Raw genomic sequence first — 24,561 nt, forward strand, 5'->3', positions numbered from 1 at the left:
ACACAGGTGTGAAGTACTAGACAGAACACACTTCCTGGTCTTGGTCTCCTATCAAAATGTGATGCAGACCCCAGTGTGTGGAGGAAGCCTTGGTTTTGGAGGTGTTTATAGCCGAAGCCCTCTGGCTTTGAGGTCTCATCTATAAAATGAGGGGCCTGGATGCACCGACGGCTTCTGACCCCATGCAGTTTGACTGGCAGCCTGGATTCTGTGAGTCTATCCAAACCTGCCGGTCTCCACCTTCCCCTGCCTTTGGGTCTGGAAGCAGCAGACGAGCGTTTTTTTTTTTTGCTGAGGGACTCTGCCCCAGGCAGCCTCTGCGTGGCTGTGACGTAGGCTCCGCCCCGCCTTCTTTGGGTAGTGACGTGAAGGCCACGCCCCCACACTTACGTCACTGGCCCGGTTCCCTCTCCCGGGAGCGTTGGCGGACGAGCGGCTCCCACCCCCTCCCCTCTCACCGACTCTTCCCCTCCCCGGTGCGGCGACCGCGGCCCGACCCTCTGCAAGGCGATGGCCCGGGCCCCGAGTGCGGGCTAGCGTGCCTAGGTACCCCGGCCATGGGCTGTATTGGCTCTCGGAGCCCGGCGGGTCAGGGTAAGAGGCAGAGGCCGGTGTTGGGGAGCCTGGCTGCGGCTGGGGGCGGAGGGTGCGGGCCGTTGGGGAGGGGGGGCCTGAGGAGGGGGCCGGTGTTGGGAGAGGGAGGAGCCTGCACTGGGGAGGCGGGCCGGCAAGAGGAGGGAGCGGCCCGAGCGGGGAGGGGGCTAAACTGAGTCGGGCTCGCTCCAAAGGCCTTCTTGCCTCTGGGCTTTGCAGGGTGGACTTGTGGTCTTTCTGTCTGCATTCCCACTGCTGAGGGTGGCAGGAGGCGCACAGCTTAAGGGAGGGGCTGGTTAACCTTCTTCAGCCCGTGGCTACTGCCCTTGCACGCCCACTCACAGTCACCCCCCTCTGCCTACACCTCTTCTCTCAGTCCTGGGAGTGGCCCTATGCTGGGAACCTGCCTTAGCAGTGTCCCAGCCCCCTTCAGGAGGTAGCTTGCAAATGCTGGCCAAGCATCCTTCCACGGAGTTTTTGGCTTCATTACCTCCTTCAGAGTCTGCCGGTTGATGAAGGCGACCGCAGCCCCACTGGGGGCACCTGTGAGCACCTGATCACCTCTCACTTCTTAAAACTGTTTTAGTTCTTTACCCTACTCTCACCAAAAAACATCACCATACCCTATGGAGGGAAATAGGAGCCCAGAGAGAGGCCATCAGGGCATCCTTCCCACAACTGCTAATCCCTGCTTGGACCTTGGTTCCCATGAATGGTGGTGCACACAGGGGCCTGCCTGGCCTTAATTCTGTGTGTCTGAGGTGGGCCAGCCTGCTTTACTCTAGTGTCGTGGATTTCCCCAAGTTCAAGGCCAGGCAGGAACTTGTGATGATTAGGGCTGGGTTTGGAATGGGTCCTGGGCTTTCAGGGCAGGTGGTCAGTCACACAGGCCTTGGTATGGTTGTTACTTGAGGTTCTTTGGCCCTGAGACATTAGCTGAGATTTGTTCTTTTTTTTTTTTAAAAAAAAAAAGGTTTTTATGGTCGGACCAGCTGCACATGGAAGTTCCTGGGCCAGAGGTTGAATCCAAGCTGCATCTGCAACCTACCCTGCAGGTGCAGCAAAGCTGCATACTTTAACCCACTGGGCTGGGGATCGAACCCATGTGTCCACAGCAACCCAAGCCGCTGCAGTCAGATTCTTAACCCACTGTGCGGGTGGGAACTCCTGAGATTTACGCTGTACTTGAGTTCCCATGAGGAATTCTGGGATTTGTAGTCCTAAATTAATCTCCTGACTTTTGAAGCTGAGAAGCAGCAGGCTGCTCTGATCCTTCTGGTCCTGCTAAGGCTTGGAGTTCAGGAAGTCATTCTCTCCTGTAGTCAGGAGAGCTTCGCTGGCCTCATGACTGGCCTTGAGAGCCCTGATTAGGTACCAGCTAGGGGCCAGGGATGGCCTGTAACTTTGTGTCTTCCTTCTGGTTGGTAGCATTTCTGGGGACCACCAGCTGGCTGAAGCTCAGGGACAGAGACGGCTGCTCCAGCTAAAGGTCAGTTGTGATGTACATTGCCTGTTGGCATTGTCTAAGGGATGGGTCTCCTCTCTCAGCTCCCTGAGCTCCAGAGAGCTCGGCTGGGCCCCAGCACTCCCACCTCCTCAAAGCCATGAGGCAGAAGTGTTCTCCTTATGTGACTAGGCACAGGTTCCAAGTGGGGAGGGGACTGGCTCAGCATCCGGAGCCAAAATAGGAATAGAACTGGGAGCTGAGCCTGGAGCTGTTCTGGGCTTTTGGTTCTCTGCATCAACACAGCCAGCATGCCTATGATTTCTGTGCTGGGCAAAATGTTTCTGTGGCAGCGTGAAGGGCCTGGAGGACGATGGACTTGTCAGACAAGTCGCAGAGGTGAGACTGGAGACATAGATATGATTTGGGAGGTGATGGGAAGCTGAGGAGTAGGGTGCTCAGGTGGCAAGAGGAAAATTACTCTGGTTGAGATATTGGGAACCAGGCTAAACAGGAACAATGAGGCTGGGGCTGGACAAGGCATCTGGAAAAAGCCTTAGGGGACTGGGGCAAAGGTCAAAAAAAAAAAATCACTGGTTTATCAGAAAAGAAGAGTAAAGAGCTCATGCAAACTGAGGCTGGTGAGAGGAAAAGAACCAAAGCAAGGCTGCAAAGCTCCCAAGGTGACTGTGGGGAGGAGGCGACGGTGGTAGTGGAAGAATGTGGTATGCTTTCCAGGAGGGGCTGAGAAACCCAAGAAAATTCAGAATTTGTCAAAGTTTAGGTTTCATACCTAGGGTTTTGGTGGCAGAACATATCTTGAGGAGGACAGTGGGGAGTGGCTGCCATAAAATGGCCCCAGAGGCTTGAAGGTCAGGGCAAGGCTGTGGGATAGGGGCTTTCAGACTTGTGGTGAGCACCAGGTGGGTCCTTATATCTGGGAGGTGGGGGAAGCGGTGAGGAGAAATGATATGGCAACATCTGATGAAAATGGGGACCTTGGCAGAAGTGGGAGCCCAGCTGAAAAGTCTTTTCCCCAACCCTCAGTGGCCTCGGACCCGGCTTGGGCTGTGGAGTGGATCGAACTTCCTCGGGGCCTCTCTCTATCTTCCTTGGGATCTGCTCGGACCCTCCGAGGCTGGAGCCGGTCCTCTCGCCCTTCTTCCGTGGACAGCCAGGACTTGCCGGAGGTGCTGGGCCCCTGTGTTGGGAGGGGGACGGGGACCCGCATCCACGTGAAGGGGATTTGTGTGCCCCACCTCCGCTTCCCCAGCCTGCTTCTGGCTCCCTTTTCCTGCTAGCGGAGGCGCTATCCGGCTTTGGCGGGGGGTGGGGGGGGCAATGCCGCCCCCGCACCGGTCTGCTCCGCTCGGCTTCGTGCCAGTCGGCGGGCTTGCTTGCGCCTTGGGCCCTGACGTCAGCGCATCCCAGGCCGTATCCCAGGAGACCCTGTTGCATGGTGATGGGTTGCCAGGGAGACATACACCTTTTCTCTGGGCCTGGGACGCAGCTGCGCAGAGCGCAGGCAAGGATGGCAGTGGCTGGGGGAAGTGATGGGAGGGAGGGAGAGCAAGCTAGGAAACACCCAGCAGGTGCTCCTCCTCCCAGGCCTGGCCAGAAGCTGCCTGCGCCACCCTGGGGGCCCTGTCAGCCAGGTACTGAAGGGGAGGGACAGTGGGTGGGCCTGAGGTCGAGGGGCAGGTGGAGTCCCTTTTCTGAGGGTGGGAAGGTGATATGGGAGAGCCTAGGCAGTGCTGGGGAAGGGGCGTGTCCTGATTTCGTTCATTCATTGAGGAAAATGTTTGCCTGGACTGCCAAGGAGCACTGAGGCAGCTGCTGGGTGGAGGTAGGAACCAAGGTGAACCAAGCCTTGCCATCCCAAGATCCCGCAGGAGAGATTCAAGGGCACTGCTGGGGTGGGGTTGCAGGTATCCAAGACAGAGAAACTGTGGACTGAAGCCTTAAAAGGTAGGGGTGTTTTGTTAGGCAAGGACAGTATTCTTAGCCTAGGAGAAAGCTGAGTTCCTTTGCCTGGAGGCGGGTGGAGGTTGGGGGCTGCTTGTTGACAGGGGAGGTGGAGAGGTGGGCTTTTATTGGGCAGAGGAGGTCAGTGGTGAATTCCAAGCAGGCCTGGAGAGGCCGAGGCCTCACCGAGTGGGTTCCTTCAGTGCCTGACTGTGAAGCTTGCAGCTTATTGGGCATTGGAGGAACCCAGAAAAGATCCTAAATAGGGACGTGTTGTTACCAGTTGCACTCCAGGGAAATTATTTTTTTACATTTATACTCTGCCTCGTTCATTCAGCCTATGTATTTTGAGAGACCACTCTACCATCACTGTGTTAAACACAAGGCTGCAACAGTGACCAAAAGAGACTGAATTCCTGAAAGAGTTAAAAGACCAACAAGAAGTAAGGAAACACACAAAATAGACCATAATGACACAGAGAGGGTACGCTGATAGAGGATGGTGACTTGTTACAGACCACAGAAGAAGAATGGACAACTGGTAGGCTGGCCAGGAGGGTTCTCTGAGGGAGTGTTATTTCAGCCAAAACCCAAAAGATGAGAAAGAGCCAGATGATCATGGGAAGAGGGGAGGGGAACACTTACCCAACATTCTGGGCTGAGAAAACAGCACGGAATTGGAGCCTGGGGGACAACCACTTGCACTAATCTGGGTAAAGGGCACTGAGGGCTTGCTCTTGAGGAAGAGCAGTGGCGGCGGGAGTAGAAGCAGGGAGGGTAGTATAAAAGGCACTTGGGAGGTGGAATCAGTAGGTCTTCACAACAGGTGCAGGTCAGCAAGGCTTAGGGGAGAACTGATGGCAATGCTGAGGTTTGGAGCCAGGCTGAATGGGAGAGTGGCAGGGTGATGCGAAGTAAGGAAGTCTGGAAGCAGGGCCAGATGTGGGGAGAAGGTGTTGGGCTTGGTTTTTGTCATGCTCAGTTGGTGGCCCTAGTAGGCTCTAGAAATAGCTAGAATGGGGTTCTGAAAACTGAGAGGAGGGAGAGGGACAAGGGGGAGAGGACCTGGAGGAAGTGTCCGATGCCATTCCCTTCTCTCTTCCTCTTCTCCTCCAAGGCCCTACTCCATTTACTTCCAGCCTGCTGCCTTCCCCTCTGCAAGCTGAGACGTGGCGGGTTAGCAGCAGCTCTGCTCCTTGGGGCCTGCCGGAGTCTCTGTTGCTTCCTGGGAGGACACAGTTTGCTGATCCTGGCTTCTTACTCTCTTACATGTCCCAGCAGCCACTGGGACATAAGTGCTGCCCTAGCATCTCTTCCCAGCTCCCATATCCCCTTGATGCCTTGGGTGGAGTGTGGGCATGCGGGGGGCACTTACCCTCTGCTGCTGTCCCCCAAGGTGAATGTTGGAGACACAGTCGCGATGCTGCCCAAGTCCCGGAGAGCCCTAACTATCCAGGAGATTGCTGCGCTGGCCAGATCCTCCCTGCATGGTAGGCATGCCCTCCCATGCCTCTGGCCATTTGCTCCTTTCCTCTCTCTTTTGCACATGCCCTTGGGGACTGTTTCCTGTGAGCTCTTGCTGGGATCACCCTTTCACTCCCTTTTTCAGATGAGTCCCATGCCCTTTCTTCCACCCAAAGGCACATGTGGTCCCTAACCACCGCCACCCTTCCACTTCCCTCCCAGGTGCTCCCTGGCCTGGGCCCTTACCAAGTTCTCTCACTCTGCCCCGCCTCCAGGTATTTCCCAGGTGGTGAAGGACCACGTGACCAAGCCCACTGCTATGGCCCAGGGCCGAGTGGCTCACCTCATTGAGTGGAAGGGCTGGAGCAAGCCCAGTGACTCTCCCACAGCCCTGGAATCAGCCTTTTCCTCCTATTCGGACCTCAGTGAGGGTGAACAAGAGGCTCGCTTTGCAGCAGGTAGGTACAGAAAGAGGGTCAAGCCACCCATCTGTCATAGGGATGCTTGCACTCATCTCTTCAGGCCTGATGTGGGGGTCGGAGTCTTTCTATACCCCTGTGTCTTCCCTTCTGTGTGTCCAAGCTGAGCCCTAGTCTTCACACGCCCTCTCTGCTAAATGAATTCTGTGCCCTTCCTGTCAGGAGTGGCCGAGCAGTTTGCCATTGCAGAAGCCAAGCTCCGGGCATGGTCTTCGGTGGATGGTGAGGACTCCACCGATGAATCCTATGATGAGGACTTTGTTGGGGGAACTGACTCAGGTGAGGGGACATCTCCTGCTAGTGCTGCCACCTGGGCTGGAACTGCCTGATAGGCCTTGTGGTTCAGAGCTCAGCCTTAGTTTTGGTAGGGGAGATCCAGAATGTCCTCAGCTTGCGGAAGAGGAGAGGGACAGGCTCTGTCCAGGCGGTCCTTGACATTCCAGGGTGGGTTGTCCACTGGGTGGGCAATCAGCAATTGGAAATAGAGTGCTTCCTTTCCCACAGGCACTGAGCCTTCTCTGCCTATTTGTGCAGTTGTGCCTTGCAGTCCTCCACAAGAAAAATCCCAGAGACCTCAGCAATACCTTCTGTGGGGCTGATCTCTGGGAGGATCTGTGCCTTACCTTTCTCAAGGCAGCCTTCTGGCAGCACAGAGGAGGCACAGTGCAGCAGCACATAGCTCATCACAGGGCTGGGGCCCAGGCAAACAGGAAGGCTTGCTGGGCTTGGGCCACCTACAGGGCTGCTGGCTTCAGCTCAGCATCCTTGCCTTCCAGCCGAGGCCTGCCTGTGGGCCATTCTCTGGGCTGGGGCTTGCAGAGAGGACCCCGTGGGGGCCGTGCAGCTGTGCAAAGGCCCTCCTTTCATCTTCCACTCTTTGAACCACATGGCTGACTTTCTCTGTAGCTTCTGGGTTCAAGCCTCACAGGCTCTCCCCCACCCCCCTCTTCGCCTTTGAAGATTGCCTCCACCCACCCTGACCCCTCCAGCTAATTAACAAGTTCTCCAAGGTGGGTGATACATTAGAGCCCATTGGAGACTGCTGCTGTGGTCTGGAGGGGACTGATTTGGATGTATGAGGCTAAGATGAAGCCCTAAACCACAATCGGTTTTGTTTTGACTTCTAGGCCTGCTTTGATCCCTAGTATAATGATAATAACTAACATTTATCCAAGGCCACTAGTAGCCCGTGTGGAATCTTTGTGCAAATTAGAAAAAGACTCCCCCTTTTCTGGTGGGCATAGCCCCCTGCTAGGGAATGTTGCTTGGTGAGCAGTGTGGGCTGAATTTCAGCCCTCAGTCACCGCCTTGGCAGGCTGCTCTCGTGCAGTGAACAACCTGCATGACCATGGATGTCATCCCTGTATTTATTGCTTTCTTACTTGGTGCCAGACTCTGTTGTTCTCTCAACAACCATGTAACACTGGAAACCCCATTTCACCTTCAAAGAGACCGAGGCACTGAGGGGTTAGGTGACTTGCTCCAAGGTTCCTAGGCTCCTATGAGGGTGGAGCGAGGAGGACAGTTGGCCAATTGAAATGAGGCCAGCAGGGCTGTCTTCTTTCTCTCCCCTTGCAGACCTGGCTGGGCAGCTGCCCCTGGGGCCCCACCTCCAGGACCTCTTCACTGGCCACCGGTTCTCCCGGCCTATGCGCCAGGGCTCCGTGGAACCTGAGAGCGACTGCTCGCAGACCGTGTCCCCAGAGACCCTGTGCTCCAGTCTGTGCAGCCTGGAGGACGGGTTGCTGGGCTCCCCAGCCCGCCTGGCTTCCCAGCTGCTGGGCGACGAGCTGCTCCTCGCCAAACTGCCCCCCAGCCGGGAAAGTGCCTTCCGCAGCCTGGGCCCATTGGAGGCCCAGGACTCGCTCTACAACTCGCCCCTCACAGAGTCCTGCCTTTCTCCCGCCGAGGAGGAGCCAGCCCCCTGCAAGGACTGCCAGCCGCTCTGCCCGCCGCCAGCGGGCAGCTGGGAACGGCAGCGGCAAGCCTCTGACGTAGCTTCTTCTGGGGTGGTGTCCTTAGACGAGGATGAGGTGGAGCCAGAGGAACAGTGACCCAAATCATGCCCGGTGGTGGCATGTGTCCCCTGGCTGCTGCTGGGGGCAGAGCCTCTGCCCAGGCACGGGCGAGGCTTCCAGCAGAGCTCCACAGCCTGGAGGGCTCCTGGGAGCACTCACTTCTTCGTTGTGTGTTTGCATGAAAGTGTTCAGAGGAGGCAGGGGCCAGGCTGGGGGCGCATGTCCTGCCCCCACTCCGGGGGTTTGCCGGGGGTTGCCCGGGGCCCCTGGGGCATGGCTACAGCTGTGGCAGACAGTGATGTTCATGTTCTTCAATCAAAAACACCACATACACATTTCCTCCTCGGGTGATGTGAACCCCTAAGGGGGTGGCTGTGACTGGGCTGTGTGGGGTAGAGTGGGAGGGAGACCTGCCTCCCCCGCCCTCCACCGCTTCTCTCTTCTCCGCTTTTCTCCTCACCTCTGAGTCCATGTGCAGTGCTTGACAGAATCACCCCTGCCCAGGGGGCTGGCTCTGGCCCTCCTGGATCCTCTGGATTGAGCCGTCCCCCAAGGGCCCCTTGCCCAGCTGGGCTCATGCTGTGCTTCACCTCTCCATCGTCTCTAAATCTTGTTTTTCCTAAAGAGGGGTTTTGGTCTGTTCTTTCAGTCGGATCTTCTCTGGGAGGCATCAGGGCGACGAAAGCCTGTATTCTTGGCCCTTTTCCTGCCCCCCCAGGGACTGGGCCCTGGAGGCTCCCAGCCCGTGGCTGCCCCATTCACTCAGAGTTCTCTTTGGAGTAGAATTGGAGGGAGGGGTGGCCCTGATTACCACAGAGCTGTGATTTGGATGTTCTTCCAGAGAGGGCCACAAGGGGGCCACATGGTGGCCGGGCAGTTGTCTGCAGGAATTGTGCCAAGGAGTGACAGTCATGAGGGAGCTCTCAGTGGGGAGGAAAGAGGGTGGTGCCTTTCTTGGCTGAATGAAAGGCCAAAGCTACCTTACTGGGGGCCTGCACCCCAGCCAGGGTGCTGGTGAGCAAGCAGTGGCAGCCTCAGCAGATCCTGCATTCCATGGACAGCAGGCTCTGGAGTTTTATGGCCATGGGGTGGGGCAGGGGGAGGGGTGTGTGTGTGGCTGCTGAATTTGGCGCCTCGTAAGCTTTAGCAGTTGAGAGGGCCCAAGGTAAGAACAGAGCTGATGGGCAGAGGCATTCTATATATAAGTGGCTCATTAGGTGTTTATTTTGTTCTATTTAAGAATTTGTTTTATTAAATTAATATAAAAATCTTTGTAAATCTCTATATACATCTGGTCATTGGAGGTTCCAGTATAAACCCATCTTAGTCCTACCCCTTCCCCCATCACAAGGGGAGCAGGGGTCAAGCAACTCCACTCCCATCCTACCAGGGCAGTGCTCATCTTTCTGCCTTTAGAACACTTGCTGCAGGTGGGCACTGGATCAGATTCCAGGTAGGATGAGCCAGGAGAAGCTAGCACTCCAGGTCTGGAAGTGGGGCTGGAGCTCCTGCCTTCCCAAGGCAGAAGGAATAGGAGAGCTGCAAGATCTGGGCCAACAGCCATGACCACCGCCATCCAGGGCTGTCCCTCAAGGGGATCACTGGCACTTGTCGTCGCTGTCAGAAGGGCTGCCCTCCCGAGGGAGGCCGTGGCGAGAGCGGGGCCCCCAGAGTGCATGCACCTCGGTGGTCTCCGTGTCACTGCTGCTGGTGGCGCTGTCACGGAAGCTGGCAAGGGGCGGCCGGACTTTCACACCCTGTGCTGTCACAGAGCCCTCGATAGCTTTCCGGAGCTGGAAAGGTGAGAGGGTCGGATGTGTGGACTCAAGCTGGTCGGATGTGTGGACTCAAGCTCCCTGCCCAGACTCCTCCCCAGGTGAACTGGACATAAGCCTCTGTGCCTTTTTGGAAGTGGAAGTGGCTTTGATGGCCACTATCATCTCACCTCCTTTAGGGTGACAATTCCAATGAGTCTGCCAATACTGGTGACATAAGCATGGTCCACTCCCAGCAGTGAGAAGATGGTGTGAGTCTGTGGGATGGGGAGAAAACACATTGGTCTTGAGGTGTGAGGGGACAGCTCTAGATGACAGGCCAGAGGGACCCAGAACAAGGTGGTAGTGGGGAGTAGAGGGGTGCTATGGATGGTGAGGGGAAGGGGACAGGACCTCTAGAGGAAGATGAAGAAGAATGAGAATGTTTCTGTATCTAGGCCTCAGAAAATTGACAGTGGGAATCTTTATGTTGCTTATGTTGAGGAAGCAGTGGATGGGGGATGGCTTCTTTGTCTCACGTTAGAGAGGAGGACAGAGGAGAGAACAACTGTTCAAGTACGACACGTGGTAGGTAATTTGCCAGGCACCGGGCTATGTCTTTTATACATTAGCATTTAATTTCACTAGTGTCCTGAGGCAGCATGAGGCTCAGAGCTAAAGTGCTCAGGGGCATGAGCAAGAAGTGGCCTTGCTGCTCCCAGGCCACTTTTCATCACACTATAGGAGGAAGCAGAGCTCCAGTTGTCCTGTGCAGCTGTCTGATTAGTCATGGACATATTCAGGACAGAGGCTCCACAGGCACCCCACTCCCTCTTAGGGGTACTGGCCCTGAATCCCCTGCCTCTAACTCATCTCCATGGCTGACACAGTCTTCCCTCACTGGCTGGCTGGTTTGGGTGCCCCTTTACCCTTGCTCTGATACTCTAGTTTTGGTCTGCAGCAGTTTTGGCCTACATCCCTCATAGACTGCCTTTTCTGGGGCCCAAGCAGCATCTGGGTCCTTCTGAGATGTAGCTTACAGTCCAACAGTCACTCCTATCCCCTTGTGTTTTTCTTGTTTTGGGCCCTCCCCCAAGCTTCTAAATCAGAAATTGTCAGCCAGTTCCCCTTGTGCTCTAAGTGGATTTTCTTGGGCCAGCTGTCTTGAAAAACACTACTGACTCAGCAGTTCCTGAAATTTTTGGCCTTTTTTTTCTTCTTCTCTGGCTGTACTCTCAGCATATGGAAGTTCCTGGGCAAGGGATTGAATCCAAGCCGCAGCTGCGACCTACACCACAATGCCAGATCTTTAACCACTGCGCTGGGCCGGGGATCGAACCCATGTCACCACAGAGACAACACCAGATCCTTAACCCACTGTGCCACAGCAGGAACTCCTGGCCTATTGTTTTTAATCTCACAATTTTGAGTTTACTCAGTACTCATTCTAGTCATCTTAACATTTTAAAAATCTTTTCTTGGATGGTCCCTTGTAGTGCAGCAGGTTAAGGATCTGATGCTGCAGCTGAGATGCAGGCCACAACTACAGTGCAGGTTGAATCCCTGACCCAGGAACCTCCACATGCTACAGGTGTGGCCAAGAAAAAAGGTTTTCTTATCCAGTTGCTAAATTATTTAGGAGAGGACTTCCAGAACTTCCCTCACTTTCTCCGTCTAAGACATGACAGTATTTATAAAAGGAACTGGAAGTTCAGTTTTAGCATAAGCTTTTCCGATAACTATGTCATAACTGTAATGTTATCAAGTTCTTCCTCATGTCTAACTTGAATCCCATGAGCTACAAGTTATCTTTAATTTCTTTATCTGACTTTGGAGGGAAACATATCATTGTTAGAACATTTCTGGTTCCAAAAATCCCTTAGCCTTGCTTGCTTATGGTTTAATAGTCCCTCTCATCTCCCAAGGATCCTATTAAATAAGTTCCCCCTGACTTTCTGTTCTCCACAATCCTAATCAGAGCACGCTTCTGGCAGACTATATGCTTTTTAGGTTTGGAAACCACTTGTCCCACTAAACCCTACTGATGTACTTTCCGAATATTCTGGATATTCTCTCCAACTCCCTCACCATCCTCACCAGGACAGGGCTGCAACATTCTAATAGGTTCTGCTTTTAGCCTCCCTTCCCTCCAACTTGGCCCTGCCATTCTAAGAGCTTTCCCACAAATCTGAGTTAGACTCCAGAATCCCTCCCCAAGTCCACTCCAGCCTGTTTTTCCAGCCTCAGATGTCGGGACCCTAGCTTCCAGCCTCACATAATCATCCTTTATTGAAAACACCCATTTCTTCCACACTTCGGCACTTCCCTCATGACACCGTCTTTTAAAGTCCTCTGTTGTGGCTCAGCGGTAATGAACCTGACCAGTATCCGTGAGGATACGGGTTCAATACCTGGCCTCGCTCAGTGGGTTAAGGATCTGGCATTGCCGTGAGCTGTGGTGTAGGTCGCAGATGTGGCTTGGATCCTGAGTTGCTATGGCCATGGTGTAGGCTGGCAGCCGCATGTCTGATCCGACCCCTAGACTGGGACCTTCCATATGCCACACGTGTGGCCCTAAAAAATAAAAAATAAAGTCCCCTGTTGTTCACCTCTCAGTGTAAGTAGTAACAGTAATTCCTAACATATATCACATACTTATTATGTGCCAGGCACTGTTCTGAGTGCTTCAGACCTTATCAACTTTAATCCTCAGAAAACCCTCTGATGTAGGTACCGTGATCCCATTTTACAGCTAAGGAAAGTGAAGCACACAGAGGCTGAGAAATGTGGCAAGGTTAAAAAGCCAGCCACCACGTGGTGGAGTGAAGATTCAGGTTCAGCCCACTGGCCTCCTGTTGACGCTCCAGCTTCCCTCCTCCACCCACAGCTGCTCTGAATGTCCCTATAGGCGGCCCCTGAATGAATGAGGCACTGAACTGGTACAGGGCTGTCCAGCTGCACAACCTTCTGAATGTTCCTTTCCTGGACTTAATTGGGCTACTACTTACTCCTGGCTCCTCAGGCCTGCAAGGACATTCTGAATCCTCATCTTTTATGTTCTTATAGGTTCCAAATCTTTGTACTTTTGTTAGCTGGTACCTCAAAGGCTACTTTTCTTCCTCTTCTGTTTAAGTTTGTAACAAATACCTACTTTGTTCTTTTTCACTCTAATTTAATTAGACACCAGTGAGCCCTTTGGAGGGCCTGCACTTTGGGGGCTTGGGAACAGTGACTTGACAGGGAGAGGGACAGTGTGGCCTTCTGAAAGACTCCTGGGATTGGGGCCAGGAAATCTGGCCTCTGGGCCTGACTGGTGCTATCCTGACTCGGGTAAGTGACCGCCTCACTTCCTCGGTTTCCCCAGGTATTAAATTGGTTAAATCCACAGGCTTTTGGGTCAGACCATCTTGGATTCCAGGCCTGATTCTGCTACTTACTATGACCTTGTGCAACCTGCTTAACCTCTCTGAATCTCAATGTCCTTATCTATAAAAACTGGAGTATCACAATATCCATTTTACAAGGTGGTTGTGAAGATTAAATTAAACATGTGAAGAGCTTAGCCCACTGCCTGGCATACAGCAGGCAGTAAAAAAAAATGCCAGTGTTATCATCATCATGCGATGTTTGAGGATTAAGTAAGATGATGGAAAAGCTTTAGAGTCTTAGGGAAAAGGCTTTAAATAAAAGCCAAATGTATTATTCAGAGGCCTATCTTTTTTTTTTTTTTTTTTTTTTTTAGTGCAACTGCATTGCAGTTCCCCGCCCACTTTGATTCGAGGTCTTCACCCAAAGGCTTATAAGTATCTTCATTACTTTGGCTTTTTGTGGTTTCTGTTCCCTATCTTTCCTGCCCTGGCCCCTGTTGGTCTGTGCTAGGCTGGCTCTTAGGCATAGCCTGCATCTAAGCCAGCTGCCCAAGCTGCAGACCTTGGGAGTTCCCCCCTTTCCTCGTGCCTCAGAGGCTTGCATGTTGAATCTGTCAACAATTTAGCTAAAACCCCCTGGTTTCTGCCCTAGCAGCCTGCTGGGTGTGCCTATACTCCCTGCCTTTACTTAGAGGCCTGGAGATGCCCACTGATGCCAGCCGCCCCATCCTGGGGAGCCTGAGGGGGTCCTCCAAAGAGAGTCCCCATCTCTGTTAGCATCGGCCTCACTCAGCACCAACCTATCCACGCTCCAGTTTTCTCTCCATTTATATGTGATACAGGCTGTCTTGCCCTTCTGCTGAGCTATTTTCCTATGTTCCTACAGTTTTCCTTTGGCCTATATTAAGTCAGACTTTCTGGGGTCTGACATTCCAAGCCCCCCACTAGGCACTTCTCATCTTTGTTTATCTCTTCTCTGCAGTGTCCCCACCCCTACTTGGATGTTTGTTAGCTTGTTTGTTCAATTTTCTTAGCCTGCCTGTTTCTCGCCTGTTTTTTCCAGCATGGGTGTATCAGCCCTGTCGGGCACTGGCAGCCTCCCGCTTAGGTCCGACTCTAGAGGGTCAGAGGCCTTCTGGCTTCCACCCAGCTCAAGCCCTGTCTTTGTTGCTGCTTTGGTCCAGAGTTCCCTGGGGGCAAGCCTGAGCAGGGAAAAATGATGCCTGGCTCCTTCGTAGGCAGGAACAGGCTAAGGAGCCTTGGCTCCAGGCCACCCATCGTCTGTAGCAATGTGTTTGAAAAACAGCTCAGAGCCCACTCTTTGCTGTCTCTTTCTTCCCCACTGGCTTGAGTCCAAACTTGCGGGAGGACCTAGATCCCCACCCTGCACTCCTGAGAGCCCAGGCAGCCCTGGGCCTCTGGCCCTACCTTGTGCAATGAAGTCCGCTCCACCAGCTGGAAGGGGGCAGGGTCAATTTTGCAGTCACTAAAGTTGACAGGCTCATCTAGTTGCTGCTCCTCCCACTCCAGAATCTGAGAGGGAAAGACCAGAAGGATTAAGAAGCAGGTGCCAAGAGCTGCTCTCACCTCCCTGGAAGTTGGCCTGCCCTTTTTCCTACCCCCTCCCACAGGGTCCCTCCCATGGGGACAGCAGCCAAGATGATGACTGAACACACCCAGGAAGAAACAGAGTCCAGAGTCCAGTCACACCTTACCTCCTCAGGGGTCATCTCGCCTTCTAGGTCTGAGTCGCTCTAGGAGAGAGGAAGGAAGGTTGGCAGCCAGAGGCTGGGAGGAGGCGGGTGTATCTCCCCAGTGCAGGGAAAGCTTACCCCACCTAGACCCTGGCTCTCCCTGTCTAGTGCTCTTGAGTTGCGGGAAGAAAGTGAGCACTTACCGCCAAGGAGATTCGGACCCGCTTCAGCTTGCGCTTGTCGCATTTTCCCGACTTCTCCAACTTTGTTAGAGCCAAATCAGAGAGAAGAGGAGTTGATGTTATGGGGAGGAGGGAGGTGAGGGAAAGTGGTGGGGTCAGGAGGAAGGGCACACTGCAGGGACAGAGCTGACATCCAGGAGGGCAGAAGGGCAGGGAGAATGGAGGCAGGCACTGCAGGGTTAACGGAGAGGTGGTCTCGGCGTCAGAGAGAGAGCTGGAAAGAAAGAGCCAGATGGAGAGGCTCCAACCACTCACCTCTGAGGCAGCCTCGGGGGGTGGACTGCCACAGAAGAGGCTTCTGAGGGCGATGCCTGCCTGCTCCACGTTCCCTGTGTTCCCAAACACAAGGCCCCGAGGGCAATGTCATCTTTGCCAGAGAGGACCAGGAGAAGTGACGAGGGCAAGGGGAGAGGTGTCCTGGTTCTACCCTGGGCCCATCCGGGCCACCTTTTTGCCAGGACGTGCTCCAGTAAAAAGGTTGGGCAGGGGCCCTAGTGGGCTCAGGGGTCAGGCCCCAGCCCCGGCCCTGCCATGCTGGCAGGAGATAGGCTCACCTGTGGGACTCTCCTTGAGGTTTGTGGTGCTACTGGAGCCCCTCTTGAGAGCAGGCTTCAGGGGCTTGTGAGTCTCCCCCCGGGCCGCAGGGAAGCCTGGGTCCTCTGTGTTCACCTGCACAGCCAGGAAGGGGTTGGGGAGCCAGTGTCCCTGGACCACCCGATGTCACCCTGCCAATGAGTCCACACAACATTTTGGAGGTCTGCATGCTGCTTTGGAGCTTTTCCCCCTCACCTGGAAGCGGACGGAGGTCTCAGGGCCGGGGGGACTCTCCTGGTCAGAGGGTGAAGAGGTCTGGGCAGCCCGACGCTCCTGCATGTACTGCCGCCTGCGGGCTGGGCTCAGCTGGGCCCCCAGCAATGCCACCACCTGTGAGCGCTCGATGGAGCCCAGGAGGATCATGGACTCTGGATAGAGCAGGTAGGGGACTCAGGAGCTGGGGGTGAGGCCCTCCTACCCCCTGGCCTTCCCTCACACCCCGTGTGGGGCCCTGGACACATGCCTTACATCTGAGGGAAGCCTGGCTGGGATTGCTGGCTTACTGCCCTTGGAACCTAGGAGACTGGCTCCTGCCCCTCGCCCTCCTGAGCCGCAACCCTGGGAGATGACCCTAGCACCTGGGCCCCCTCCTGGTCTCACCAGGGGACTCTACTAGGGCCAACATGCGGCCCTTGGTCCTGTGCAGTGCCAACCGCAGGTCCCGGAAGGTGCAGCTCAGGGCCACGTGGGGAACATCCCGCACCATGATGTCTTCCACTCGCACCCGGTACTGCCTGAGGGCACAGAGAGGTACTTGGTTTGTGGTCAGCAAGGGAAGGGTAGCCCGGAGCACTACAACTCAGGGCCATGAGGAAGGCCGCAGAGAGCCAGGGAGTACCCACAGCCCTGGTTCTATGTAGGTGGGCTAGCCGCTGCTCCCGCAGGGAGGGGACAAGGGTGGCAGTGGCCAAGAGGGAGCAGGATGGCTGGTCTCCCAGCGTCACTGGCGGAGGACCGTGCTGGAGGTGAATTGAGGGGGTCATAGGATGCCTTCTGCCCCTCACCCACAGCCCCCTTTGTCACCCGGTTCTCCGTACTGGTGGCGGCCCCAGCCCAGCTCAGGCAGATAGGGCAGTTTCTTGATCCGGATGATGCTGTCATAGAGTGAGGGCTGCAGGCTCTGAGCAACTGCGTTGGCCAGAATAACGGCGATCATAACAGGCAGGATGTGGGCGATCTGGCCTGTGAGCTCGAACACGATCACGGCCGTGGACACTGTGTGTGTCACTGCTCCTGCCAGCGCAGCCGCCCCTGGGGACAGCCACCCTCAGTCTCCTCAGGGTGCCCAGGCCCCAGATGACCCCCTCTCCCAGCCCTCATAGTTCTGCAGAGGTCCTCAGGGCTGCCCAGTATAATCCTGAGGAGTGGGCTTCTGCATCTGAGGGAAGCCTGCTTTCTGCCAGCAGGGGGCGCCAGAGCCTAGGCCCTGCGGCCCGCCAGGGCTTTATCAAGGCAGACTGGGACCTGGAACACTCACCGACCACTGCATAGCCTCCAGGCACAATCCGGTAAGTGCTGCTGTCTGTGTGAATCCCATCTGGGAACCAGGCGGCCATGCTTTCGCCCACCAGCCGCCCAAATGCTGCTCCTTCAGGGAGGGGTGTGGGAAGAGAAACAGGTAGTGGAGGGGGAGGGCAGGGACACTAGGAAGAGAGAGGGTCAGAGGGTGGGGAAGGGGGCCAGTGGGTCATTCAGTGCAGGGGACTGCCCTGCAGGGGTGGGGATTGGGGCTGGGCTGGACCAAAACCCGCTCCCAGGCAGAGAAGGGATGGCCAGCGGGTGGCCAGAGGGTGCAGGCTGGGAGAACAGGCAGCTGAGGACTCACCAATGACAAAGACAGGCATGAAGGCCCCGCAGGGCACTGGGATGGTAGTGGCCAGTGCAGACATCCAGAACTGCAGGCAGGAGGTCATTCAAACAGGTGGAGGTGCCACCCGGCCCCAGGTGGCCCCCCAGCTCCATCCCGAAGCCTACCTTGCTTATCCATTGGGCACAAGCGTCCCAGCTATCTCGGAATCCCTCAGAGGTGAAGGAAAGGGGAAGGACTCCAGAACCAGGAGACGTGGGTTCAGGTCCTCACTCTGCCATCTAGCTGGGTGACTTTGGGCCAGTTACTTAACCTTGTTGGGCCTCAACTTCCCATCTTTAAAATGGGGATACTAAAAGTACCTTTCTCAGACTATTGTCGTGAGGCTTAAGGAGTTAATGTATGGAGAGTACTTAGAACAGTGCTCATCACCTAGTGGTCCTATTCTGCCTGTACATGTGTGAGGAGCCCCACCTTCATGAGAATGAAGATGACCAGGGTGAGGAAGACATTGGCGCGTGGTGGGCTCCATGCCTGTGAGGTTCCAGGTGGCTCTACCTCCTCCATCAGGCCTTGGCGGACCCATGTCCGGTTGTCAAACAGGGTGACCAGCGTCTCTTTCTGGGAGAGCTATTGGTGAACAGGGTGCCTCAGGCTGGGGGACAGACAAGATGAAGGGCAGGGGCCCACAGGACAGTAGGGGCTGATGGTTTTTAGGAGGGATGCATCCCAAGAGAAAGTACACGTTCCAGTTCTGCCTGGGGTTACCTGTCCAGCCATGAACTGTCCAAAGCCAGGGGGGAAGGTCAGAGTAGAGATGAGCAGGGTCACCAGAGCTGGGAAGAGCAGGCGTCTAGAAAGGTAGGTTTCACAGCATCAAACACCTACTGCATGCAGACTGGTGATAGGCTTGGGTGCCCTCACATATCTCAGGGCTGAGGTCATGGCAGAGCCTTGGCTCTTACATAAAAGAACACAGTTCTTTTTCTTTTTCTTTTTTTTTTTTCTCTTTAGTGCTGCACCCTTGGCATATGGAGGTTCCCAGGCTAGGGGTCCAATCGAGCTGTAGCCACTGGTCTATGCCAGCGCCACAGCAATGCTGGATCCGAGCCACATCTGCGACCTACATCACAGCTCACGGCAATGCCGGATCCTTAACCCACTGAGCGAGGCCAGGGACCGAACCTGAGTCCTCATGGATGCTAGTTTGGGTCATTAACTGCTGAGCACTGACGGGAACTCCCATAAAAGAACACAGTTCTGAGAGAAGGCCCCTTTTGCCATTCATGATAAGACAACCCTGAGGATGATGGCCATCCAAGGTTATAATGAGCCCAGGCTCCTGACTCCCTAAGCAGGTAGCGGCAGCAGAAAACCCATTCCCCCCAGCCCTCTTCAGACACTTTGGAGCCTTGACTCCTCCCCTGCCCTCAGAATGCCTGGCTGAAGGGCGCACTGTGTGAGAGTGTGGAGAAGTTTCTGCCTCTCTCTGTTTCTCTGTGGTACTTAAGAGGTCAGTGTTGGAGGAAGCTGGTGTCACTCATGAAGTTGAAGTTGACTGAAAATGCCAAAAGAGCAGGTTCAGTTGACTGTTCTTTCCCTGAAGGACATTGGTTCCAACAGAAGTCATGGCTCAGGCCTCCCGACTCCCAGTCCTTGCGGTTACAACTGAGAGAGCTGTGCCGAATGGCAGAGGAACTGAGGCTCAAACATTCCCCAGGGAGCACTGCTATCTGGGCCTGGCCAAGGGCCTACAGGAAGCCTTAGTCTTTGATCCAAAAAGCCCTCTGCCACTGACTAAAAATTCAAGTGTCAATTTTCAGGTAATTTAAATAAAAAACAAAAATGTTCAATCGGCCTGGAAAACACTCTTCACAACCAAGTGACTGTTTTTGGACTGGGCCCCTATTTGCCATCTCACCTGTCATCTCCCTCCCACGCCCCCCCCTCCTCCCCTCCCCGGGGCCGTGACCCTCACACAACCCAGAACCAACTCACTTCTTCATGAGGAAACGGTTGATGGTTTTCTGCTTCCGCATCACCTGGACAATCTTACGGTTCAGGTAGACGAAGAGCGCTCCCCCAAAGCCACTAGCGATCCTGGAAAGGGAAGAAGTACTTGGATAAAAGGAGGTCTTCCTGGAGTTCCTGTCGTGGCTCAACGGTTAACAAACCTGACTAGTGTCCATGAGGACACAGGTTCGATCCCTGGCCCCACTAAGTGGGTTAAGAATCCGCTGTTGCTATGAGCTGTGGTGTAGGTCGTAGACACAGCTTGGATCTGGAGTGGCTGTGGCTGTGGGATAGGCTGGCAGCTGTAGCTCTGATTGGACCCCTAGCCTGGGAACCTCCATATGCCCTGGGTGCAGCCCTAAAAAGATAAAAAAAAATAAGTAAATAAATAATAAACTAAAATAAAAAAATAAAGGCTTTGTCATAAAAAAAAAAAGGAGGTCTTCCCTCTTTTACCTTCTCCTCTCTGACCCACCCCAGCTCCCTCAGCTCCTCACCCAATGACAGCAAAGGCTGGCAGCTCCTGGAGGTCAAAGGGGAAGTCAAGCCGGAACCGGGTTTTGAAGAGAGCCGTAATGGTCTCTGTAGGGAAGCAGAGTCACAGAGGGAAGGGGTGTAGCCTTGAGCATCCCCACCTGAGCCATCTCAAGGCTCCCCTCCTGCCCCAGGTCTCCCCACCTTCATCGCGGTTCCAGACTGCCAGCACGCGGAAGATGAAGGCACTGAAGGTGGCAGCAAAGAAGCCGCGCCAGTAGTTACGCACAGCAAAGAAGGTGGAAGTGACCTCGATGCTGAACAGCACGCCTGTGGGGGCAAGGAGAGGGGAGCGCCCCTTGAGGCCTGGGCCTGGCCTATGGCCTCAGACTCAAGGGCAGCGCTGGGGCTGGTCTGACTGCCTACCTCCAATGGGTGCTGCAAAGCAGCAGCCCACTCCCACGGCACAGGCAGCGGCCAGCATCTCTGTGTTGCGGGATTCGTTCTGGCGAGAGTGTGGGGAAAGGCAAGTCAATGTGAGTCCAGCAGCCCACCCGTCCCCTCTGCCTTCCCCACCCAGGGTCCCCCTTACCTCATAGATGCCCCCAAACAAGGAGAGGAACTTGCTGAGGAGGGCAGCGCACATGCTTGCGATATGCACAAAGGGGCCCTGTGGGGTGGGGGCAGGTGGTGACTCAGGTGCACACCCTGACCTTGGCCTGGTTCTCCCTCCATTTGGAGGCTCCTCTTCATCCCCCAACCTGCACCTACCTCTTTGCCAAGGGGCATCCCGCTGCCTAGGGCACAGGTCAGCCCGATGACCTTAGCTACGAAGGTCTTGAGGGTGAGGTATTCCTTCAGCACCACTCCCCGCAAGATGGTCTTCATCTCAGGGATGCCGGACCCTGGAAACCCACAGGCCCGGAACAGTCATTTGATGTGCCCGTTTCAGGAGGTCCCGTTTCCACCCTTCGGTTCTCTCCTAGTGTACCGACAGCCTGAGGAGCCAGGATCTGTGTGAATCCGGCCGAGAAAGTGATGAGGACAACGGGGTAGGTGACCCAGGCCAGGTACTGGAGCAAGATGTTAGTGTTCAAGCCCCGGGACATCCACTGCTGAGCTGTGGAGAGAGGACGTGCCACTGGAGCTCCGATGCACACACATCCAGTCCCTGCCTGGCCAGTGGCCATCCTAATGTGACAAGTTACCCCAGGGAGTGCCGTACAGAACCAGGGTGCGAGGGGTAGGAGGGGGCTAGAGGGCTTTCACTGGGACGGAGGTAAGAGGTAAGAGGGTCAGCTGGATAGGGGAGGCAAGTTGTGGCCCATGGGAGTGGCCGTGACTATGCCTGAAGATGGGACAGTCAGAGTGGCTGGGGGAAGTGGTCAGTGGCCAAGCAGCCAAGACAGTCGGACAAGTGGGGCACAGGGGAAGCAGGTTGGTTCTTCCCAGTCCTCCCCCGCCAGCCCTTGTCCTCACCCTGCAGACAGGCAGCTATGGCATAGTCCATGGCCCAGCTGACCAGCGCCATGAGGAGCCCCAGCAGGACCAGGAAGATCCAGTCTTCACCAACCCTGGACACTAGGAACTTATGGCAGTGTACGGTACAGACTGGGAGCAGGGGAGTAAAGAAGGAGAGGTTGGCACCAAAGTGCTCCTCCCTCCGCCCCCCTCCCCCATGGGCAACTCTAATGGTCTCTGTCCTGCTCGGCACACACAGCCAAGTCCCTCGCCCCAACCCAGGTCTCACTGCGGCATCGGGCGCAACGGCTCTGTCCGTATTCCAGAAGCTCGGGGGGAGCCCGAGGGGAAGGTGGACCCTTCCAGGGCTCGGGCCCTCCCAGGCGGATCCGAGCGGCTTCCTCTTTGGCAAACGCCCCAAGGTCCTGAGTATACCGGCCATACATCTAAGCAATAGGGAGATGGGGGTTAGCAGACATGGGCTGAGAGGGGATGCAGGGAGGGCTCCTGGGGCCTCAACTTTCCTCCCAGCCCCCACATTATATACCCCCTCCTGAATCCACAGTTCCCTTTTTGGCTTGGGGTGTGGGAACAATGCACAGTGCAGACTGTGGGGGCTGTCCTGGCCAGAGTGATGGGGACAGCCAAGGTACAGAGACATAGCTCTGGGGGTGGCAGAATAATTAGTCCTCTTCTCACAGGCCTGGGGAGGGTAGGGGGGAGAAGCACTGAGGCAGAGTGGGAGGGAAGTCTTCAGAGGAGGAAAAGATGGAAAAACCTAAGGCAGTCTGAAAGTGGGAGGAGGGAAGGTCAGAGAATAAGGGATGGTCAAGGGCATGTGAGTAACAATAAAGGCTTCACGGAACTGGGGGCAGCTGAGTTGGGCCTAGGAACAGGCGGGGCCCCAATCCTTATCACGTTCCTGCTGGGCCTCTGGCCTGTGACCCACTCAGCTGCACCCCTCCCACCCACCCTAATCCCCTTGTCCCCATTCTCCACCTCCACCCCCCACCAGCCTGCCAGCCCAGCTGGGAGTGGAAAGTCTCTCTGGGTGGGTGGAGAGTGCTTAGTGGCCTCAGCCCCACTCTGGAGCTACCCTGAGACCAGTGGTGGGTTGGGGGACAGCAGAAGCTGGCGGCTGGGCTGTGACTGTGGATGCTGGGGTGATGGGACGGGACGGGAGAGTGGCTGAGCCATGGCTAGACTTGCCAAGCTGGGCATGTGTTGGGGGGTGGGGAGGAGTAGATTCCGGCTGCCACCCGCAGAGCTTCAGGACACAAAGGGCTCCTGTTGGGGCCGGGGTGGGGGGGGTGAGGGAGGGAAAGATAGAGAGAGAAAGAGAGAGAGGAGAGGGAACCAGAGAGAGGAAGAAGAGGGGAAAAGCGAGGCCAGGGGAGGGGGCAGAGAAGAGAAAGCAGACCAGAGGGGAAGAAGGGAAGAGCAAGGAGAGAAAGTAGCGTCTAAAGAGGCAGACACAGCATAGAAGGGGGAGGTGAGTGTTCGAGAGAAAGACAAAGGATCCGAAGGACAAGGGGGAGACACGGGAGCAGAGAGTGAACTTGACCCTGAGAAGTCATTCCAGAGATAGAGACCCAGGCGAAGGCGATGGAGAGGTGGCTGGTGCCTGGCTTTCTTGACCAATGGCCCATTCTCAGCCTGTGCAGATTGACTGACACTTCTAATCCTATGCAAAGGCTTACCCCTCTACCCTTGCTCCACCCCCACTCTTGCTACCTCTCCCTGTCATCCTGTTTCATCCAGTCACTCTTTCTTGTAACTGGTTCCCTCCCAGTCTCAGTTACAGCCTGGGCCCCATCTTCCTGGAGAGGTTCCTTCCCTGCCTCTTTCCTGGGCAAATTTCAGGCCACAGATAAAAAAGGGGCTTCAGGGCCCACTCCCTTCCCTAGAGTCTGGTTTCCCCCACCCCAGTGACACAAACAGAGGCAAAAGGTTTCTCAAACATTAAGTTACAATGGTGACCAAGAGTCAGCTCCGATCCCAAGGACCCCTGCTTCTCATGATGCCAAGGGATAGCCCTGGAGTGGGTGGGGGCTGGATGCCCAGGGTCAGCATGGACAAAGGTCCCAATTCCCACACCTTTTCCTGCTTGACCCATCCTCCAGTAAAGCTCCAGTAAAGCTCCTGTCCCCCAGGATGGCAGGCCACATTTTTCCAGAAAATTGACTGAGGGGTTCCTCCTGCCAATGTTGGGTTGCCAGCCCCCAGGGGTAAGGGCCGGGTTTGGGTTTCTCCGTCTAGCACAGTGCCATGCACATAGTGGAGACACAAGTGATGTCTTGGATGGCAGAGACAGGAGTACAGAGAGAGTTCAAGGATGTGAGTGGTGCTGGTAAGGGGTAGTGAGGTGCTGAGGCTTGGACCCAGGTGGTGATAGGAGGAGCAAGGAAACGTTGGTGGGGAGAGTAAACGGAAGGACACCTGGGATTAGCACCTGAAGTCCTGTCCTCCGCAGGCCCCCAGCCTCAGCCAGAAACCTGCGTGCAGCCTCCCACCCCCAGCTCCCCAGCCCTCCAGCCTCTCAGGCCCTCGAGCCTCAGTTTCCCCAACTCAGAGGGCTGGGGCAAGGTGAGGGTAGGCCCGACGCGGGGAGAAGGGTAACCAGGAGCAGAGGTCTGGAAGTACACTCCTCAGGGCTCGGCTTACCAGGGTCTGCTCGTACTGCAGCGCCCGCGGCTCCATCCCGTCCTCTGTGGCCGCCGCCGCCGCCGCCGAGGCCGCCATCTCCGCTCACAGCCTTCTGGCCTCCCGCTGCGGCTCGGGGTCTGAACTGGACTCGCCTCCCAGCCCGCGGAGCCCGCGCCCACTCGCGTCCCGTCCCGTCCCCGCAGCCGGGGCGCCGAGTGCAGAGTGCGGCGGGCCCCGGGCGGGCGCCGCCGGCGCAGCCTCCCGCTCGCGTCCCCTCCTCGGCGGGCGGGCCGAGGGCGGTGCCCTCCGTGCTGCTCCGCCCGCCGGCCCATCCACCGGAGCCGGCCCAGCCCGGCTGGGGTCCGCGTTGGGGCCGCCTCCCGGGCTCCGGAGAGGCGGCAGGGGGCGCTTGCAACGCGCAAGCCCGCGTCCCCTCTCCGCGGAGGCGGGTGGCTGAGAGGGGCGTCCGGGCCTGGGTGGGGGCGGGTCCGCTGGCACGTGGAGGGGCTGGGCAGTGTCTGCGGCTCCCCGCGTCCGGCCGGGG

At 56.0% G+C, this 24,561-nt stretch overlaps 2 protein-coding genes across 32 annotated transcripts; one reads left to right on the forward strand and one right to left on the reverse strand.

Moving 5' to 3' along the window:
* Positions 1 to 33: 33 nt before the first annotated feature.
* Positions 34 to 9,246, forward strand: FAM131A (family with sequence similarity 131 member A). 8 transcript variants are annotated; one of them, XM_084986930.1, is made up of 7 exons: positions 417 to 594; positions 2,023 to 2,437; positions 3,086 to 3,228; positions 5,400 to 5,493; positions 5,743 to 5,925; positions 6,109 to 6,225; positions 7,525 to 9,246. In XM_084986930.1, the coding sequence occupies exons 2-7, from the start codon at positions 2,350 to 2,352 to the stop codon at positions 7,998 to 8,000; spliced, it is 1,101 nt and encodes a 366-aa protein (XP_084843056.1). In that variant the 5' UTR covers positions 417 to 594; positions 2,023 to 2,349; the 3' UTR covers positions 8,001 to 9,246. The 8 variants fall into 8 exon arrangements, with proteins under 8 accessions (XP_005670082.3, XP_084843056.1, XP_084843058.1 ...); XM_084986932.1 differs by having other exon boundaries at positions 2,023 to 2,083; positions 3,086 to 4,544; positions 5,121 to 5,493; XM_005670026.4 differs by having other exon boundaries at positions 2,023 to 2,083.
* Positions 9,185 to 24,294, reverse strand: CLCN2 (chloride voltage-gated channel 2). 24 transcript variants are annotated; one of them, XR_014824477.1, is made up of 24 exons: positions 24,036 to 24,294; positions 21,661 to 21,817; positions 21,390 to 21,521; positions 20,902 to 21,030; positions 20,682 to 20,815; positions 20,503 to 20,580; positions 20,337 to 20,415; positions 20,115 to 20,240; positions 19,934 to 20,018; positions 19,422 to 19,523; positions 18,192 to 18,276; positions 17,898 to 18,053; positions 17,442 to 17,511; positions 17,094 to 17,259; positions 16,654 to 16,867; positions 16,217 to 16,350; positions 15,812 to 15,984; positions 15,577 to 15,691; positions 15,278 to 15,351; positions 14,984 to 15,043; positions 14,802 to 14,840; positions 14,515 to 14,619; positions 9,910 to 9,996; positions 9,185 to 9,757 (listed from the first exon to the last, which is right to left on the reverse strand). XR_014824477.1 is itself a non-coding variant. In XM_084990581.1 (24 exons), the coding sequence occupies exons 4-24, from the start codon at positions 21,017 to 21,019 to the stop codon at positions 9,563 to 9,565; spliced, it is 2,340 nt and encodes a 779-aa protein (XP_084846707.1). In that variant the 5' UTR covers positions 21,020 to 21,025; positions 21,390 to 21,521; positions 21,661 to 21,817; positions 24,036 to 24,294; the 3' UTR covers positions 9,185 to 9,562. The 24 variants fall into 24 exon arrangements, 20 of the variants coding, with proteins under 20 accessions (XP_084846707.1, XP_005670099.1, XP_084846702.1 ...); XM_084990581.1 differs by having other exon boundaries at positions 17,094 to 17,204; positions 20,902 to 21,025; XM_005670042.4 differs by having other exon boundaries at positions 17,094 to 17,204.
* Between the last annotated feature and the right edge of the window lie 267 nt (positions 24,295 to 24,561).

The sequence above is a fragment of the Sus scrofa genome, chromosome 13 (assembly GCF_054392235.1).
Source record: "Sus scrofa isolate SSC_HxYL_T2T_F1_AM1 chromosome 13, Sscrofa_HxYL_maternal_Yorkshire_Landrace_v2.0, whole genome shotgun sequence".
Classification (NCBI taxonomy): domain Eukaryota; kingdom Metazoa; phylum Chordata; class Mammalia; order Artiodactyla; family Suidae; genus Sus; species Sus scrofa.

What these genes read in the sequence shown, in the direction of transcription:
- FAM131A (XM_005670025.4), top strand. Translation starts at nt 147, where the DNA reads ATGAGGGGCCTGGATGCACCGACGGCTTCTGACCCCATGCAGTTTGAC. An exon ending in ACAGCCAGGACTTGCCGGAG is followed by an intron (nt 3,229 to 5,399) that starts GTGCTGGGCCCC and finishes CTGTCCCCCAAG; the next exon opens with GTGAATGTTGGAGACACAGT. An exon ending in GGCCAGATCCTCCCTGCATG is followed by an intron (nt 5,494 to 5,742) that starts GTAGGCATGCCC and finishes CCCCGCCTCCAG; the next exon opens with GTATTTCCCAGGTGGTGAAG.
- CLCN2 (XM_084990567.1), bottom strand. Translation starts at nt 21,813, where the DNA reads ATGGCCGGTATACTCAGGACCTTGGGGCGTTTGCCAAAGAGGAAGCCG. An exon ending in CATAGCTGCCTGTCTGCAGG is followed by an intron (nt 21,031 to 21,389) that starts GTGAGGACAAGG and finishes CTCTCTCCACAG; the next exon opens with CTCAGCAGTGGATGTCCCGG. An exon ending in CTTTGCAGCACCCATTGGAG is followed by an intron (nt 20,241 to 20,336) that starts GTAGGCAGTCAG and finishes TTGCCCCCACAG; the next exon opens with GCGTGCTGTTCAGCATCGAG.